At 37.6% G+C, this 20,386-nt stretch overlaps 1 protein-coding gene across 2 annotated transcripts in view; it reads left to right on the forward strand.

The window, feature by feature from the left end:
- Positions 1 to 20,386, forward strand: part of LOC127450225 (focadhesin-like) — a 106,197-nt gene that overhangs the window by 15,507 nt on the left and 70,304 nt on the right. Inside the window, exons 5-11 of one of the 2 annotated variants that reach the window (XM_051714182.1) lie at positions 679 to 777; positions 9,888 to 9,989; positions 10,873 to 11,098; positions 14,005 to 14,211; positions 15,386 to 15,473; positions 16,460 to 16,650; positions 17,664 to 17,924. In XM_051714182.1, the coding sequence (XP_051570142.1) occupies positions 679 to 777; positions 9,888 to 9,989; positions 10,873 to 11,098; positions 14,005 to 14,211; positions 15,386 to 15,473; positions 16,460 to 16,650; positions 17,664 to 17,924 (1,174 nt within the window). Of the gene's footprint in view, positions 1 to 678; positions 778 to 9,887; positions 9,990 to 10,872; positions 11,099 to 14,004; positions 14,212 to 15,385; positions 15,474 to 15,863; positions 16,033 to 16,459; positions 16,651 to 17,663; positions 17,925 to 20,386 lie in introns of those variants that run through there. The other variant, XM_051714260.1, reaches the window with a different exon arrangement.

The following is a 20,386-nucleotide window of genomic DNA, read 5'->3' on the forward strand; positions in this document are numbered from 1 at the left end:
AGTTTATATTTTTACGTTGTTTTAATTCAACTACATCATTCACAATGCTCCATGGATTGTAGTTCATTCCATCATGGACATTTTTTTTTTAAAGTTCGCTGTCTTGTACCTTTGTCTTTTTGTCGGTTTTTCAAATACTTCTTTGTTTCAAATCAAATTTTGTAATGTTGTGTTTCTCTTTGGAGCTGGTTAGTTTGGTTCAAAGCTTAGAACTCTTTATGAAACATCTATGGATAAAATGAATGGGAAAAATAATTCCGGACCCAAGGTGGCTGAAAAAGTGGGTGGGCACTGGTGCGCTCTTATTTCCAGTGTGACAAAGCGACCAGCAGTAAAATCAAATGTGATTTTACCATATCCGTCTTGACTCATTATTCGATTGGAATAGTATGCAGTATACTAGTACTCCATCACACTCTCAAGAGCCGCCCCTCTACTTCTTTGTCTTTTGATAAACATGTTATGCTGTTTGCAATTTTAAAATGAATTCAATTTGATCTAACATCTCTATAGGTCCCAGTTTTTGTTTTCATTTCATCCTAATGCCTGTTAGCATCTTTTGAACAATTGAGGGGCTTGCTGTTGTTTGAGTATGAGCTACACATATGCATAGTGCGTCCATAGTTCTTGTTGGGTATTATTTGCTGATGTTGACTGTTTTGTTTCTGGCCTGTGCAGGAATGTTCAAGGGCTGATAAAAGTGGTTGGGAGGCTACTACAGATTCAAGCAAGTCAGCGAAATACCGACGCAAACTTTACCTGTCCTTATTCAATTAGGTGAGTGCCTTTTCCACAGTGTATATGCTGTTGCCACTTGCTTCAAACTGGGTTGCTCGCACCTCTTGGGCTCCGCAATTACATATTTATAATGGCTGAAAGTGATATCTTTTTATATATTTACTTGCTAGTTACATGTCAGTGTTTTATTGACAAATAAACATTATAAGCAGTACTGATATTAGCTGTTCAATGCAATATTACTGCTCATCACATATTGCCCTAACAAACACGTTAATTTTCATAACTGGTATGAGCTGAGAGTTAGTTTGCCTTATTCGTTACACACTTTGAGTCACACAAAAATGGATGATTAAACGAGAATGATTTTAAGAGTACAACTGTTCTCCATTAGTCACAATGTTTTGTATAACTTTATGCAAGCACTCAGGGGCCATCCTTCTTTGTAAAATACTCGTGTATAGGTGATGAGCAACAGTTGCCACAGATGATAAGAGATCCTGAAAGTAGAGGTTGACCGATAGGATTTTGCCGATACCGATAACTGGTGGTGGAAAAGGCTAATAGCTGATTAATCAGCTGATAGTTTATAAAATCGATTTATAGACATTTTTATATTTTTCGTAGGCTTTCATTACTATAACAAGCACAGGCAATTGAGGCTACAAGAGTCCAAAATAAATAAAATCCCAGATGCAGTTTATTTTTCAACTAAATTTCTAATTATAACCAGAAAAAAAATAAAAATAATCAGATTTAGTCTGTAGAGCACTTGATTATCGAATGAAAATAACAAAATATGCATTGAAGTGAAGATAAAAATATGAATAAATATTGTCCATGATGAAATAATAAGATACAGCAAATCCCACAACATTGTTTTATTCACCTCTAAAGACTGCTTATACTATGAATCACACAGAGATTCCTTCAGAGGAAAGGAAGGAATAAAAAAAAACTATCGGCATAGATTTTTGCCGATAACCGATTGTTCCAAAAAGCAACTATCGGCACAGATTAATCAGTAAGACCGATATATCGGTCTACCTCTGCTGAAAAGTTTGGGAGTAACTGCCTTAGACTTTCCTCTTAAAATAATTTCTCCCCTTGGGATAGTCAAGAAGGTCTAGTTAGCTAGTTAACATCCTGCCTACCTTTATTTTACCAGGTTAAAACTCAATGAGTTAAAAAATCTCTTTTGCAAGAGTGACCTGGCCAAGAGGCAGCTAAATAGATATCTGTTTCAGTTGAGTCAAGAAACTGTCTCTTTACAATCACAATATTTAATGAGTGAATTAACTTATTTTTGTTTTAAATTTGTTACAGTATGACAAAGTTAGACTTATTAACTCTTTAATGAAAAAAATATATAGACAAATAATGTCATAGGAAGCTTAATGGGTAACTCATGATCAGTTTGCTTGTTTTCTTTTTATCTTTTTCTTGTTTCCCTCCTTTTTTACCAAACGAAGACCACAATAAGTTTTGGAGAAACCAAAGGTTATGGTCATATATATATTGGTCATATATTTATAAGTCCAGTTTTTCTTATCAAGATTGAGCTTTCATGCCATAACATAAAGCTCACAAATTGTCTTTCATCATGCATGGATCTTTGTTTGTTTTGCATGTATTTCATACATCTGTGAATGAAGCCTAGGTTTTATGACCTCTTTGATCAGTAAATGTATAATGAATCAAACGACCGTGCATGCCATCTTTCTCCTTCTCTGTCGACTCCCTCCCTGGTGAGAAGATGAATGGGTCGAGGGCTGTGTGCTGGCCTGAGATTGCGGCTTGGCCTTTAGCACGTGTGGGCATCAAGGGAGGGCGTGAGGATTAATGGAAGATGTCCACTTGTGCTCATTGTATCCGTCTGCTCGATGCCGCCTCTGCAATCTGCTGTGGGGTCACAAAGCCACTTACTGTAGATATCCAACAGAAGCCGAGAGGGTTAGGGTGGGATTTTATTGAATAAATCAACTGTCTTTTTTCTAAGGAATGATACTTTAAGAGAGTTAAAGGCCAAACTGTTCATTTGGATTTCATTTTTAGAGTAAATCAGTGTGTTTTGAATGCAGTGTTTCCGTTTTGACAGAAAGGACATGCTATTCTTTAATATATTTCATATTAGATATTTTAATCTATATTTTAAACAGCGTTTAGAGATTTCTTTTATAATTAAGCTTAATATGAATGCAGATTATTTACAAAATATTAATTTAGAGACTTCAAGAGTTATACTGTACTTCAGTATTATTTTTGACCAGTTCGTTAAACCAGTTCATCAGGGTCATTAGTTTTTTAATAGGACTTCACTGTGTAGGTCTTGCTTGGCAGTCCAGCTTCTGCCAACTCAAGTCTCTAAATTCTCCCTGACTCCTGAAGTTTTAAAGGTCTCTTCTGGTTGAGCAGCCTCACTTTGAACTTTTTGTTCAAATAAGTGATATAGGTCAACGTGTCAGCCAGCCATTGTCTGGCAGATACTATAATGTTATGGCTGTCTGCCGAAAACCGCCCCTGATGGATGAGCCCTGATAATGTGATGGCTGCACCAGTTGGCTGGGGAACAACTAGAGATAGATGAGACAATGTTTAAACTGTGGGATGTCTGTGGAAGGAATGGTGGGCTTTGGTGTAGCCCTAACATCTGGCTGGAAGTGACCCAGACCATTAATTTAAGTGTTGAAGGACTGTTTACCACTTGGAGGATTTTCAAGGTTGCTTTATAAAATATGTTCTTGCTTGATCAAGTGCAAATGCTGCACACTAGCAACGTGGTCGGGAATGGGATGATTAAATCAATCATTGTATCAAAGAGCATATGTGCTTGTGATTATCAGGGCCTTAATTTGAATGTTAGCATTAAGGTTAGACATTAATCATCAGTGCTGAACAAAAGAGATGGAGATCTTAGCAAAACACTGAAAAACGGGTCTGATGCTAAGAGTGTTTAAGTCAACAAGAACATGAACTCAAAATTGACCCTATATTTAATACACATTCCTGTTCTTATTGTGAACGATTCATCAGTGTACATTCCTCCAAAGAAAAAAAAAATTGTTCCTCGTAATCTGTCAATATGTAACTTGGTTCACCTCTAAAACAGCTTTCTTGGCTGATGTCACCAAGCCCTCTTACTTGTCAACCTCTGCCTTCCTATCACTTGTTATATAGAGAGAACTCTTTCTGCCTACTGCCTACATAGACCGCTGCCTTCTAAGGCAGCATCCTAACTCCTAGGGAATTTTAGAAGTGAGTGATTTGAAATGCAGTATATAGGCAGCAAACCCATGAACTTAACTAATAGTGCTCTTCATATGAGATTTGAATCGAGACGCACTCGATTGATTTAAATATGCTTAGATGTTAGCATGTTGCTAAGTTATGATGTGATACTTTCACAGATATTGGCTAAATAATAAATTTTCAGTTTCTTTTCATCAGTATTTTCAATATTAAATGATTTATATATATACACCGATCAGACACGACATTAAAACCACCTGCCTAATATTGTGTTGGTCCCTCTTGTACCACCAAAACAGCGCCAACCCACATCTCAGAATAGCATTCTGAGATGATATTCTTCTCACCACAATTGTACTGAGCGGTTATCTGAGTTACCGTAGACTTTGTCAGTTCAAACCATTCTGGCCGTTCTCTGTTGACCTCTCTCATCAACAAGGTGTTTCCGTCCACAGAACTGCCGCTCACTGGATGTTTTTTGTTTTTGGCACCATTCGGAGTAAATTCTATAGACTGTTGTATGTGAAAATCCCAGGAGATCAGCAGTTACAGAAATACTCAAACCAGCCCATCTGGCACCAACAATCATCCATGCGCTTATCTAATCAGCCAATCATGTGGCAGCAGTGCAGTGCATAAAATCATTCAGATACGGGTCAGGAGCTTCAGTTAATGTTCACATCAACCATCAGAATGGGGGAAAAAATGTGATCTCAGTGAGATTACATAAAGAGACAGAAGCAATTGAGACAGCCTAAATAGATTGAAGAACTGTGGTGAATTCTCCAAGAAGCCTGGAACATCCTATCTGCCAACAACCAAGAAAAACTGTGTCCAGGTGTACCTAGGAAAATTGGTGCTGTTTTAAAGGCAAAGGTGGCCACACCAAACATTGATTTAGCTTTTTTATGTTTACTGGAATTTTGGCTCATTCCTCCAGATAGAACTGGTGTAACTGGAGTCAGGTTTGTAGGCCTCCTTGCTCACACACGCTTTTTCAGTTCTACCCACAAATCGGATTGAGGTCCGGGCTTTGTGATGGCCTCTCCAATGCCTTGACTTTGTTGTCTTTAAGCCATTTTGCCACAACTTTGGAGGTATGCTTGGGGTCATTGTCCATTTGGAAGACCCATTTGCGACTGAGCTTTAACTTCCTGGCTGATGTCTTGAGATGTTGCTTCAATATATCAACATACTTTTCCTTCCTCATGATGCCATCTATTTTGTGAAGTGCACCAGTCCCTCCTGCAGCAAAGCACCCCCACAACATGATGCTGCCACCCCCATGCTTCACAGTTGGGATGGTGTTCTTCGGCTTGCAAGCCTCACCCTTTTTCCTCATAACATAACGATGGTCATTATGGCCAAACAGTTCAATTTTTGATTCATCAGACCAGAGGACATTTCTCCAAAAAGTAAGATCTTTGTCCCCATGTGCACTTGCAAACTGTAGTCTGTCTTTTTTATGGTGGTTTTGGAGCAGTGGCTTCTTCCTTGCTGAGCAGCCTTTTAGGTTATATTGATATAGGACTCGTTTTTTAGTGGATATAGATACTTGTCTTCCTGTTTCCTCCAGCATCTTCACAAGGTTGTACTGTTGTTCTGGGATTGATTTGCACTTTTCTCACAAATCTACATTCATCTCTAGGAGACAGAATGTGTCTCCTTCCTGAGTGGTATGATGGCTGCTTGGTCCCATGGTGTTTATACTTGCCTACTATTATTTGTACAGATGACTTGGTACCTTCAGGCATTTGGAATTTGCTCCCAAGGATGATACAGACTTGTGGGGGTTAACAATTTTGTTCTGAGGTCTTAGCTGATTTCTTTTGATTTTCCCATTATGTCAAGCAAAGAGGCACTGAAATTGAAGGTAGGCCTTAAAATACATCCACAGGTACACCTCCAGTTGACTCCAATTAGCCAATTTGCCTGTCAGAAGCCTGTAATTATATATATACATATGCATGTATATGAATACATACATCTATAATTAGATAAACACATGAATAAGTAGGTATACAGGTTTACCTAATAAAGTGGTCACTGAATATATGTATATACACTACCATTCAAAAGTTTAGGGTCACTTACTCATTTAGAATAATAGTAAAATCATCACAACTATGGAATAACATAAATGGAAATATGGGAATTATGTTTTGACAAAGAAAATCAAAAATAAATATGACTGTTATATTTTAGCATCTTCATAGTAGTCACCCTTTGCCTAGAATTTGCAGACATGTACTCTTGACATTTTCTCAACCAACTTCTTGAGGGGTCACCCTGGGATGCTTTTTAAACAGTATCGAAGGAGTTCCCATCTATGTTGGGCACTTATTGGCTGCTTTTCTTAATTATTTGGTCCAAGTCATCCATTTCAAAAACTTTTTTTTTTTAAATAAAATTTTAGTTTTGTAATTAAATCAGTTAATATGGTGGCACAATTATATTTTTGTCTACAAAACTAATTTCAATCATTTATGCATACGCCTTCAGATCAAAAGGTTTTTAAGATCATGAGAAACATTTCAGGCAAGTGACCCCAAACTTTTGAACGGTAGTGTATATATATGTGTGTGTGTGTGTGTTTACAGTTGTGCTCAAAAGTTTGCATACCTTTGGAGAATTGGTAATATATGTACCATTTTTAAAGAAAACATGAGTGAGCAGGCAAAACACATTTCTTTTATTTCTTATGGGATTCATATTCAACTGTAGGTTATAACAGAATGGCACAATCATAAAACAAAACATGGCAACAAAGAAAAAAATGAAATGACCCCTGTTCATATATATATATGTATGTATGTATATATATATGTATGTATATATATATATATATATATATATATACATACATACATACACACACATATACATATACATACATACATATATGAATATATATATACATACATACACACACATATACATATACACATACACATATGTAGTGCAAATCTAAATACAAATCGATTATGTACAGTGCAAGGGATTGTAATGGCAGAAGAGATAGGATGTGTTGGATAATATAAAAAGACTAAGCTGTGTATTGCACATTAATTATTGCTCAAAGGGGCAGTTTTAACTGTTCATGAGATGGATAGCCTGGGGGAAAAAAAACTGTTCCTGTGCCTGACGGTTCTGGTGCTCAGAGCTCTGAAGCGTCGGCCAGAAGGCAACAGTTCAAAAAGGTAGTGGGCAGGGTGAGTGGGGTCCAGAGTGATTTTTCCAGCCTTTTTCCTCACTCTGGAAGTGTATAGTTCTTGAAGGGGGGGGCAGGGGGCAACCAATAATCCTCTCAGCAGTCCGAATTGTCCTTTGTAGTCTTCTGATGTCTGATTTTGTAGCTGAACCAAACCAGACAGTTATTGAAGTGCAGAGGACAGACTCGATGACTGCTGAGTAGAACTGTATCAGCAGTGCCTTTGGCAGGTTGAACTTCCTCAACTGGCGAAGGAAGTACAACCTCTGCTGGGCCTTTTTCACAATGGAGTCAGTGTGGGTCTCCCACTTCAGGTCCTGTGAGATGGTAATGCCCAGGAACCTGAATGACTCCACTGCTGCCACAGTGCTGTTTAGAATGGTGAGGGGGGTCAGTGTTGGGGTGTTTCTCCTAAAGTCTGCAATGATCTCCACCGTTTTGAGCATGTTCAGCTCAAGGTTGTTTTGACTACACCAGACAGCCAGCTGTTTAACCTCCCTTCTGTATGCAGACTCATCGTCATCTCGAATGAGGCTGATGACAGTGGTGTCATCTGCAAACTTCAGGAGCTTGACAGAGGGGTCTTTGGCGATGCAGTCATTGGTGTAGTGGGAGAAGAGTAGTGGGGAGAGCACACATCCCTGGGGGGCACCAGTGCTGATTGTACAGGTGCTGGAAGTGAATTTCCCCTGTCTCACAAGCTGCTGCCTGTCCATCAGAAAGTCGGTGATCCACTGACAGATAGACATGGGAACAGAGAGTTGGTGTAATTTATTCTGGAGTATAGCTGGATATGATCACTATCCTTAAATAAAATGATCAGTCATATTTTCAAAATCAATGCCAAAATTTTACAATTTCTGCCAGGGTATGCAAACTTTTGAGCACAACTATATATATATATATATATATATATATATATATATATATATATATATATATATATATATACACACACACACACACACACACACACACACACACACACACAGTTGCAATCAAAATTACTCAACCCCCCTGACCCTCTGGCAATACGTTCTGGTGATGTGAATTAAAACACATCAACTAAAACCTCAGTAAACAGTCAAAGTAAGTTTTTGATACACATTTGAGTGATTTTGAGAACAAAGAGTTCAGTTTACCCAAATTTAATTATAAAAAATAACTAATTCTCTCCACAAATGTCATGTCAAAAATATTCAACCCCCTAAAGTCAATCATTTGTGGAGCATCCTTTACCCTTAATAACAGCAAATAAATGTTTCAGGTAAGTGTTCTCAGGCTTCGGACACCTCTCTATTGGACTTGAGCAAAAGTCTCCAGCTCATTGACATTCTTTGGTGTCTGTGTTACCACTGCTTCCTTGAAATCCCAGCAAAGATTTGTAATGGGATTTTAATGATGGACTGAAAGGGCCATTTAAGGACATTCCACAACCTATCCCTGAACCCGATTTTTGACAACTTGGATGTATCCTTGGTGTTATTGTCTTGCTGGGAAGTCCAGTTGTCACTGAAGGCATCACTTTTTTGCCAAAATGGCCTGATACCTGAAAGAATCCATGGTGTCAGTCACATAGTCAGGATAGCCATTTCATGCAGCTGCAAAACACCCCCATAACAGGACTGACCCACCTCCATGTTTGACTGTGGGGATGGTGTCGTTCTTGTCATCACCTTATCATCTAACTCCAGACGTATTGCTGACCCATGGGTCTAAAACTCATTTTCAGTTTACGGTCATACATCCATAAAACCTTCTTCCAGGACTCCACTGGTCTTTCCAAATTCCTTCTTGAATATTCAAGTCAACATTTCACTTGAAGTTTTGCTTTCTTTCACACCCAAAAAAGTTGCTATTGTACCATATTTAAAAAACGTATGAAAGATGCTGCCAACTTTGTCTGTTGGAAATTGAATTGCCTTGGAAATGTACTTTTAGCCATGGTCTTTTTTTTGTGTAATGAAATAATCTCCTCAATTAGCTTTTGCGACAGCTTATTTTTAATTGCATTTTTTGCATAGAATATTTTTTTGTGCTTACGACACTAAACTTTTGAAAATGACAACATTTTAAAACTTAAGTGCCATTGTAGAGTGATAGCTTAATTTTGTTTTAAAACATTTAATTGTGTAGCCTTACATATTTAAGAAACAGCTACATGCAATAGGGGTTTAACAATTATGAAATAGCTACATTTAAAAATATTCCTGCTATTTAGAAATATTAGGTTATATATTCACACTATGACTTTTGTCACTCAACTGATATAGATGTAAAGTTTAATAATTCATCAGAAAAACTTTTGTAAATCCTTACTGTCTTGGGGGGGTTGAATCATTTTGATTGCAACTGTGTGTGTGTATGTATGTGTGTGTGTATATATATATATATATATATATATATATATATATATATATATATATATATATATATATATATATATATATACACACACACACACACACACACACACACACACACACACACACACACACAGCATAAATCATGTACATTTTATTCCTGAGAAGCTTGTTTCACTCGGAAATACTGTATGTTACATTGCAGAAGTAAAGGTTGTGAATGGAGTTCATATTGACTTTAAAGCTGTTTTGTGGGTATTGCTTTTTTTAAATGAGTTTTGAGTTTCTGGGTACTGATTTTTGAATATGTGTTTGTGTGATCTTAGGAGCTTCCCTCATCCTTACATTACAGTGCTGGAGAACCGTCCCGACTGCTGGCCCGCTCTACTCCAGGAGATTGATGACTTCATTCAGCTCGCTTCTGACAAGTACGAGATCTGCCTTAAAGGGGTGGTTCACTCAAATATGAAAATTCTTTCATTTACTCTCATGTTGCTCCAAACCAGTATGACTTTCTTTCTTCTGTGGAACACAAAATAACTTATTTTGAAGAATGTTTCAACTGTTTTTGTCCATTCAATGAAAGTCAGTGGGGTCCATAACAACATTGGACCTCATTGACTTTCATTGTATGGACAACAAAACATCAAGACATTTTTCTAAATATCTGAAAATTCTACTCTAAAATTCTTCTGTGTTCCCCAGAAGAAAGAAATGCATATAGGTTTGGAGCGACATGGGGGCGAGTATATGATGACAGAATTTCCATTTTTGTGTGAACTATCCCTTTAACTGATCACTTACATCTTACAAATCTCAAACTGTTCAGGCACGTTATTGTCACAAATGTTTAAATAGAGTGCTTCTTTGAAAGTTTTACTTTTGACTTTTCTGCTTTTGACTTTTACGTGCTGAAGGCAAGACATGAATATCCCCTTTTGAAAATTATTCACTGGGCAAGTTTTTTGACACTGCTGGTAAATTTTAGAAGCCTTTTCACACCATTTACTAAGATATGGTCGATCAGTTATTATATTAAGAAGTTCATTACATATATTTGTAATAAATGCTGATGTTCAAAGTTATGTTAAAATGAAAACATAAAATATTTACAATAACATTTTCTTTAATTAATTACAAATTAAACATAAACCGGAAGTTATGCATGAAAAACTGACACAAAACTGGCCCAAAAACCCAACGGGTTTCAGATTCCGTTAGGCTCTGGTTGGGTAGCTGACCTCAAGGTTGCTTTAGATAGGAGTGTCTGATAAATGACTACTTGCAAGTATTTTTGTGTATTTTCTCCAGAGATGAGCCAGTATTTGTGGAAATGCTGTCTCCTTTCCTCCGTTACCTGTACTGTGAGCCTCAGAGGTTGTCAGAAAATGCCCTGCTCAGACACAGTCTCCTCAGGGTCCTGCTCATGCCACGAGGGGCTACTCAGTCTGACAGCCAGCAGGGAAAGGGGACTCTCAGCACTAGGGTGGTCCGTGAGATGATACGCAGCCTCTGTAACCTGCTTCCGTACATGCTGGTGAGCTTGTGGATGATGTCTAATGTGCTCAACTACAATAAGTTCACAGCAGTACATGACTTAGATCTTAGGAATGTTTCAACAGAAAGTTTATATATCCATTGTTATGAATTTCCCATGTTGCCCACTACCTATTAGTAACAAAAAGCCTGAAAACAGAAAGCATTAATGGGGTCATATACATTTTTTTTCTTTTTTTTTCCTACTTGAGAGTCCACTTAGAATGTTAGGTTTTTTTGTGCCAAAAAATTTAGATTACATTTCCACCCTCTCTCTGACTGTAAGAATGACCTCTTTTATAATTGGCTAAACTCTTGCATGTGATATGAGTAACAACACTTGGAGGAGTGGGTTTTGATGTTGTTTTTACAGTTCATTTTTGGTGTTGAATTATAAAATTAGCAGTATGTTTAACAGTCCATCAAACTTTTATTTCAAAAGGTCAGAGTCTCTTTATGTGACCCCTCTTAAAATGCAAATGGATAGATTGAGGGGAAGTGTTAATGTAATACAGTAGCAACATCAAATGTAGAGTGCATAAAAATGCCATTTCACATACACAGATTAGACAGTTGACAATTAAAATTATAAAGAGTACAGAGGAACAGGAAGGACAGGGTCCTGATCACCCTGTCGGGGCTTATTTTTCGATAACAACCGGTTGACTGTACATTATCCTTCTTATAACATGACTACTTCAAATAAATGGACATGAAACATTGAGTTGAAATTCTTTTATTAGCTTACTTGTAGAGATCGCACAGTGATCCGAGAAGCAGGAAAGATGACTCGCAATACCCGGATGAGCGGTCTGATGCGTCTTAATCCCGGATGTGCGGATGTGTTACTCAGAGATATCAGACCGCTAGATGGCGCCATTGACCAGTCAGAATTTTGTATTCCAGAGCACCATGAAATAGAGATATTTAATCCAACAATCATAGTAGAGATCTTTTGTCTGAGCATCTCAGTGAGAAACCATCACAAATCCACAAATAACCAGTCACACCAATAAAAAATAAAAAATATTGCCAACTGGACCTGTGCCTGCATGAAAATCTCTATATATACAGGTGCATCTCAATAAATTAGAATGTCGTGGAAAAGTTCATTTATTTCAGTAATTCAACTCAAATTGTGAAACTCGTGTATTAAATAAATTCAATGCACACAGACTGAAGTAGTTTAAGTCTTTGGTTCTTTTAATTGTGATGATTTTGGCTCACATTTAACAAAAACCCACCAATTCACTATCTCAAAAAATTAGAATATGGTGACATGCCAATCAGCTAATCAACTCAAAACACCTGCAAAGGTTTCCTGAGCCTTCAAAATGGTCTCTCAGTTTGGTTCACTAGGCTACACAATCATGGGGAAGACTGCTGATCTGACAGTTGTCCAGAAGACAATCATTGACACCCTTCACAAGGAGGGTAAGCCACAAACATTCATTGCCAAAGAAGCTGGCTGTTCACAGAGTGCTGTATCCAAGCATGTTAACAGAAAGTTGAGTGGAAGGGAAAAGTGTGGAAGAAAAAGATGCACAACCAACCGAGAGAACCGCAGCCTAATGATTGTTAAGCAAAATCGATTCAAGAATTTGGGTGAACTTCACAAGGAATGGACTGAGGCTGGGGTCAAGGCATCAAGAGCCACCACACACAGACGTGTCAAGGAATTTGGCTACAGTTGTCGTATTCCTCTTGTTAAGCCACTCCTGAACCACAGACAACGTCAGAGGCGTCTTACCTGGGCTAAGGAGAAGAAGAACTGGACTGTTGCCCAGTGTTCCAAAGTCCTCTTTTCAGATGAGAGCAAGTTTTGTATTTCATTTGGAAACCAAGGTCCTAGAGTCTGGAGGAAGGGTGGAGAAGCTCATAGCCCAAGTTGCTTGAAGTCCAGTGTTAAGTTTCCACAGTCTGTGATGATTTGGGGTGTAATGTCATCTGCTGGTGTTGGTCCATTTTGTTTTTTGAAAATCAAAGTCACTGCATCCGTTTACCAAGAAATTTTGAAGCACTTCATGCTTCCTTCTGCTGACCAGCTTTTTAAAGATGCTGATTTCATTTTCCAGCAGGATTTGGCACCTGCCCACACTGCCAAAAGCACCAAAAGTTGGTTAAATGACCATGGTGTTGGTGTGCTTGACTGGCCAGCAAACTCACCAGACCTGAATCCCATAGAGAATCTATGGGGTATTGTCAAGAGGAAAATGAGAAACAAGAGACCAAAAAAATGCAGATGAGCTGAAGGCCACTGTCAAAGAAACCTGGGCTTCCATACCACCTCAGCAGTGCCACAAACTGATCACCTCCATGCCACGCCGAATTGAGGCAGTAATTAAAGCAAAAGGAGCCCCTACCAAGTATTGAGTACATATACAGTAAATGAACATACTTTCCAGAAGGCCAACAATTCACTAAAAATGTTTTTTTTTTTATTGGTCTTATGATGTATTCTAATTTTTTGAGAGAGTGAATTGGTGGGTTTTTGTTAAATGTGAGCCAAAATCATCACAATTAAAAGAACCAAAGACTTAAACTACTTCAGTCTGTGTGCACTGAATTTATTTAATACACGAGTTTCACAATTTGAGTTGAATTACTGAAATAAATGAACTTTTCCACGACATTCTAATTTATTGAGATGCACCTGTATATGTATATATTAGTAGAACCACTCAAACAAACAGCACTGCTTTGAAAGCACCACAGAGCAAGTGTTTACACTCTTTGAGGAAATCAATCTATGAATGGCTTACTCACAGTTGTCTCATGAACTGGAATAAGAGGAAGTATTATAACATTGAAAAATTACTTCACTTTTAAACATTTTATGTGATACTCCATGTACACCATATACTCCTCCCATATACAGTCTGTGTGTAATTGTCCTATCACCTGTAGGTGGACAGCGTAACAGCAGTGGTGGAGTTCAGCTCATTTGCTGAGTCTCTGACCTCAGCTCTGCTCACAGATCCTGGCTTCTGGAGGAAGGAACTGACCCAGCTCGCACTTCAGCTCTTGTGTGCCTGTCAGCTCAGTGTGCAGCTGGGAGGAGAGCTCATGTCTCTCCTGCACACACTCCACCAGCTAATACCTGCTAATGCAGAGGTGAGTGTGATACATCACAAAGTTGTTTTCTAGCTTTCTTTTATATTGGTAGTGCAGTGAAAAAAGGAAACATAGGAGATCTAGACATATCGCAGGCCAAACTGAAATCTGCCTCCCCGGGTTTTGTCCTGTTCTTATAGTATGTCTGCAGCAAGGGGTTTTCAAATATTTACATACCCAGGGATCCCAAATATAAAAAAGAATGTTTTTCTATGGAACCCTTTATAACAGTTGACATTAAATACTTTAATTTACATGTTTTCATTATATAATGCTCATCAGATCATTAGTTAGTGTTCATTTAAATAGTTAGAATGTCCTGAATATGTTTTTAAGATTTAAGATGTTTTATAATCCCCTGAGCAAGAACCCTTGGTCAAGTGCATGTGCAGTACTGCTGCACCTCTGAATCCATCAAGAAGTTATAGACCTTATTCATGCTAGCACCATTTTTGATTTTTAATGGGAAAGACAATAAGGCTGTGAGGGATAGACTTACAGTTTTTCAGTGGGCTGTACTGCAGTTTAAAGTATATTTGGATTGTTCTGTGGACAAAACATTGATAAAAAATCTGTCCAAGAACATTCAGTATACAAAGAACCCCAGACAACCTGAGTTTTGGAAAATCGGATTTGATCTAGAAGCTTTATACAGCTTTATATCATTTGTTCCATTGAAGAGATGGTAAGTCTTTCCCTCACAGCCTCGTTGTCATTCCCATTAAAAATCAAAGATGGCGCTAGCGTGAATAAGGTGTATACATCAAAGATCAGAAATTGTGGGGGTTACAAAGGTGCCACAACAACTCCTTATACATTTAGTGGAGTTTTAGTTACATTGTGGATTCCTCATTTGTTAGTTATTTTGGAGAAAAGCATTTGCTAAATGAATAAATGTAAATTTAGTGAAAGGTGATTTGTGTTTGCTACTGGATTGTTTGCATTGACAGCTTGGAAAACAGTAATCCCTGTTCAACTTAATTATTGAGTATTAGCATAAATTGTTTATTTTAACAAAAAAAGATCAAGATTGTTTCCCTCCGGTTCAGTGTTGATCACTGATGACATGACCTGAAAACATTATTATTTTTGCCCTAAAGTGATTTGCATCTAGTTTTTCTTCAGAGACTCCTTCTGCTTCAGCCTGTTGTTTGACTGCTTTGTCTTTCTGTAGGACATCCCATCTGAGCAAGTGATCATGGGAATCTCCCTGCTCTTGCTAAAAGCCTCCACCTCTCAGCAAACTGCCCTCCTAGAGCTCGGTACAAGCCCCTCTCCCCACTTGAACACTCCATAATGACTCCAAAAATTGTATCTGTTTAAATTAAAGTTACTTATCATTTTAAAAATACATTTTCAACCATTATTTAATTTATTGAGTTAATTTAATTTAATTATACATGATAAATTGCTTATTATAAAAGCCCTATTAAAATAAACTTCTCATTAGTTTATCGAAGTGGCTGCTTATATTAAACCCACTGAAATAAACAAGACTTATCAGTGAAGTATATAATAATAACATTGCGTAGTTGAGCTAAGGTGAGTGTCTTACCTGAAACTGATATTACAGTAGCCAGTTTCCTTGTTGATTGTCTTTTCTTATTTATTCATCAGATGGCAAAAAATCTAAATCCATATTGAAAGGTGTGTAGCAGGCAGAAGATTGCCGTGCAAAATTACGATCTCAACATTAGTTCATGTAGGTGGAAAAGCATGAGGAGAAACATTTTGAAAATTCAATATCAGCTATCACAGATATTCACATTCGGACGGGATGAGATTTCTCAAAGGACCCTTGAGTTAGCTGAAAATCATCAGGTAATTTGCTCTGAAATTTCAAAGAGGTTGTGTGAGGAAAAACACAGACTTTTCAGATTCGGACATGATTAAAAAATCACAAAGAGGCAGGAGTTGGGAACGGCCGGCCCCAGGGGGCTGTATATGGCCCGCAAGACCATTTTACCCGGCCCGCGAGGCCATTCAAAAAATGGTCTTGATACCATTTATTGTAAAATAAAAATAATACTAATTTAAAATAGTTTTAAATAATAACAACACAAAATATTGTATAATAGAAAGACCTTTTTAACTTTCTTACAGAACATGTAGAATGGGTATGTTCATTTCAACCCACAATCAGAAATTGCAAGCAAATGATTTCGTAAATACTCAAATGGCCCTTAATAGGTCATAAAAAGGTATCATTACATTGAATTTTGTGGACTTGTCTTTCCACCTGTCTTAGCTGTGAAGATTGTCCCACCTGAGATATCACCTCCCTGGGGCGCATCTCTGCTGGTGATGCCCTTGTTGCAGGTGCTGTCATGCTCCACCCTCATGGAGGCTCTAACAGACACCCAAATACACATGAAGAACCTTAAACTGGCCAATTCACTGTTGCAGATGGTTCAGAGAGAACCTTCCATTCGAAAAGAGGTGACGCATCTTATCGTCTTGCCATTCTCCTGAAATCTACAGTGATTCTTGACACCTACAGTAACCCACAATTAAAAATATTTGAATATTTTAACTGACTTCAGACATCCACTAAAATCTCCTTGACACCAGTTGATAAAAGTAAAAAGTAACCGTAAAAATGGTGGAGAATGCCACTTGGTTTGAGGTTTCGCTACCTAATGCATTTAAATTTATTTTTATGAGTGAATTAAAGGAATAGTTCACCCAAAGTTTCATTCATTTACTCACCGTCATGCCATCCCAGAATTGTATGACTTTTTTTTTTCTTCTGCTGAGCACAAAATGTTGGCCCTCACAATACAAGTGAATGAGTAACAAAATGTGATGCTCCAAAAGCAAACACAATAAAGGCAGCATAAAAGTAATCCATATGACTCCAGTGGTTAAATCCATGTCTTCAGAAGCGATATGATAGGTGTGTGTAAGAAACAGATCAATATTTAAGTACTTATTTACTATAAATCTCCACTTTCACTTTCATATTCGTCTTTGATTTTTGGAGATTCACATTTTGTGTGCATATCGCCACCTACTGGGCAAAGAGGAGAATTGATAGTAAAAATGGACTTAAATATTGATCTGTTTCTCGCCCACACCTATCATATCACTTCTGAAGACATGGATTTAACCTCTGGAGTCGTATGGATTACTTATATGCTGCATTTATGTACTTTTTGGAGCTTCAAATTTCTGGCCACCATTTACTTGCATTGGATTAACCGACAGAGCTGAGATATTCTTCTAAAAATATTCGTTTGTGTTCAGCAGAAGAAAGAAAGTCATACACAGCTGGGATGGCATGAGGGTGAGTAAATGATGAGAGATTTTTTTTTATTTTTGGGTGAACTATCCCTTTAAGTGTCCAAATAAATTTTAGGGCCACTGTATATTCAAGTAATGCTGAGCATTCATGAAGAGTTCTCATAGTAGTCAGGTTCTATATGACATCATCCCTGTCTTTGCCTCTACAGAACTCCACACAACTGACTTTGCCTTTCAGCACATGGTACAGTGAACTTCAGGTGGCCACCAGCGTCCTACACCGAATTTCCATGGACTCAATGTCTGCTGTGGAATGGCTTTACTCCCTCCAGTCTTCACTCTCTGTCTGCGAGCATGTCCCAGATACTGTTTGTCTGCTGGTCTCCCACCTTATTATCAGCAGTCACGGGGACCTCTGCAGGTTAGCGCTGGACGCAGCTGCCGCCATAGCTGAGAGCGATCCTGCAAAGGTAAATTTCCAGACTGTAGGTCATTGTTTAGTGCTGTATGTCTGCTGTATTGTAATTCTATAGTATGTAGTAGGAGGTGGTTTAACCTACTGGTTAAAGATCTGGGCTAGTAGGGGGGATTGTCCATGTAATTTAAAGGGAAAGGTAACCCAAAAATGGAAATTCTGTCATTATGTACTCAACTTCATGTTGTTACAATCCTTTTAACTTTCTTCCAATGAACACAAAATGTGACAGAATATCACCTCAGTCACTATTCACTTTCATTGTATGGAAGAAAAAAAATATGACTGTCAGTTCCCAACATTCTGCTTAATATACTAGTTCCCAACATTCTGCTTATATAGTTTGAAACAACATGAGGGTTAGAAAATGATGACAGATTTTTAATTTTGGGTGAACTATCTCTTTAACTGTATTACATCATTCCTTGAACAACAGACATTTGAAAATAAAACAGAATTAGAAAAGCAATTTTCCTCTTATACTGTGCTTCCATTTAAACCATTATCCAGATGTCAGTGGTGCTAGGCAACATGAGCAGCCTTAGAAACTAGAGCAGTAATTACTTTAGCTAAATGAAGGTGTATCATAGTACAGTTACTGTGACCTGAACTCCCCACTTGCATTCATTAAAGCACTCATTAGGGCTCACTTGGGCTCAGAGTCATTGAGGCAAAAAAAAAAATTGGTAACCAAGAAAATCAAATGTACTGTATGACCCGAGGAAGGGAACTCATCCCTGCAGGACTGTTTTAAACATAGAGATGTGCTATTGATGGAGGTTATGGAGACATATTGAGGAATATGTGTCAACTGTTAGTGACTATGACGGCAAGCGTGTCATTGATATTCTGGATACCATATGCTCCTACCAGATAACCTGACTAAATATTAAAAGTTAATTCACCACTCAAAGCTGCGTTTAGATCTTGCACTGCATCAGCTATTCATTTTAGCTGTTATTATGTTATTAGTTGTTATATCTCATTTACGCTTACATACATTCAAACCTGACGCGGCACAGTGGATCACTAGTCAAGAACCAATGTGTTTGACGTCATTGACATCAAACTTGACACGAAAAAGGCTCTAGATTGTAAAATAGTAATTATGTAGTAAATTCATCAAGGAATTCAGTTCACAAACTCACAGATGTCTTTACAGAAGAATTTGCATCATCCTTGGCCTTGGCTATTCCCTTAAGCTTCTAATCGGCCACTATTATCACAGTGCCAATGAAGTCCCCTGCCTTGTGCCATAGTGGTTATTTTTCCATTGCACTCACGCTACTTATTATGTAGTGCTTTGAGAGTCCTGTCATGGCTCTCATAAAAAGTCACTATTCCAGTCACTTGGAGCTCCAGCAGTCTGCTCTAAAGAAAACTACACGTCTGCAGTCCACCAGGCCAAATCATCCAGACAACAGAACAGAAATGGTCAGAATACCAAACTCCAAAAATGATCTGAATTGTTCCTTCTAGTAAACCAATAACCCATGTTTTATACTCCCTTTTTAATGCTGTCATATTTTTATGTACAACTATATTGAATTAAATGTTGCTCATTTTTTACAAAAAAAAATAACACTTTGTCTGAACTTGATTCAGTCATGGACGGTGGTTTCACGTGTTTGAAATTAGTTTTCTTTCATTAAAATTATCATGTAATATCAACATAAATACTTCAAGTAGATTAAATCTGATTGAACTAAGTAAACCCAACTAAATTAGACATGTTAAATTAACTCAAGTTGATCACTTTCCATTATAAACTAGCTAGTACAGTGAAGTCTAGCATGCTAAATTCACGATAATGGGAAACACAATGCTATGTATTGCAATTGCTTAATGAGCAAAGCAATATAGAGCATGTCCTCAAGATAAGCTCAAGCTCCACTCTTCAACATGTTGGTAACCCCAAAAACTCCAACATAACAGAAATTACTTTAAATCTTAACACACACAAAAAAAAACATTAATCACTAACAAGTCTTCCCCTTTAAAGACATAAAAAAACACTTAATTTTAACATTTACTCTCTAATTGAGCGCCATGCAAAGCATGCTGGGAATTAAAAATCCCCTGCCTAATACAGTACATATACTGTATATATTAGTGCTGTCAGCGGTAACACGTTAAAGCATGTGATTAATTCAAAATGTTTAATGCGTACATTTTTCTTAAGCGCGATTAAAGTATGTACCAATTTGACATTAGATTCTGACATTTTATTCAGCTCTGTGTGAGTTCTGAACACTGTTAGAGGGCGGGCCTTTGCGATGTGTTTAGTGAGGACATTACACTCATATACACATTAACAACAAACACACAACAGCGAATCTGTGCCAATGATCAAGTGCTGGAGAAAGAACCTTTTATAAAACTAATGCTGAAGGGACTTCGTGGCACTTCATTAAGTCCTTCACACGCTTTTTGTAAGTCAGCATTTTACCACATAAG

The sequence above is a fragment of the Myxocyprinus asiaticus genome, chromosome 1 (assembly GCF_019703515.2).
Source record: "Myxocyprinus asiaticus isolate MX2 ecotype Aquarium Trade chromosome 1, UBuf_Myxa_2, whole genome shotgun sequence".
NCBI classification, from domain to species: Eukaryota; Metazoa; Chordata; class Actinopteri; order Cypriniformes; family Catostomidae; genus Myxocyprinus; species Myxocyprinus asiaticus.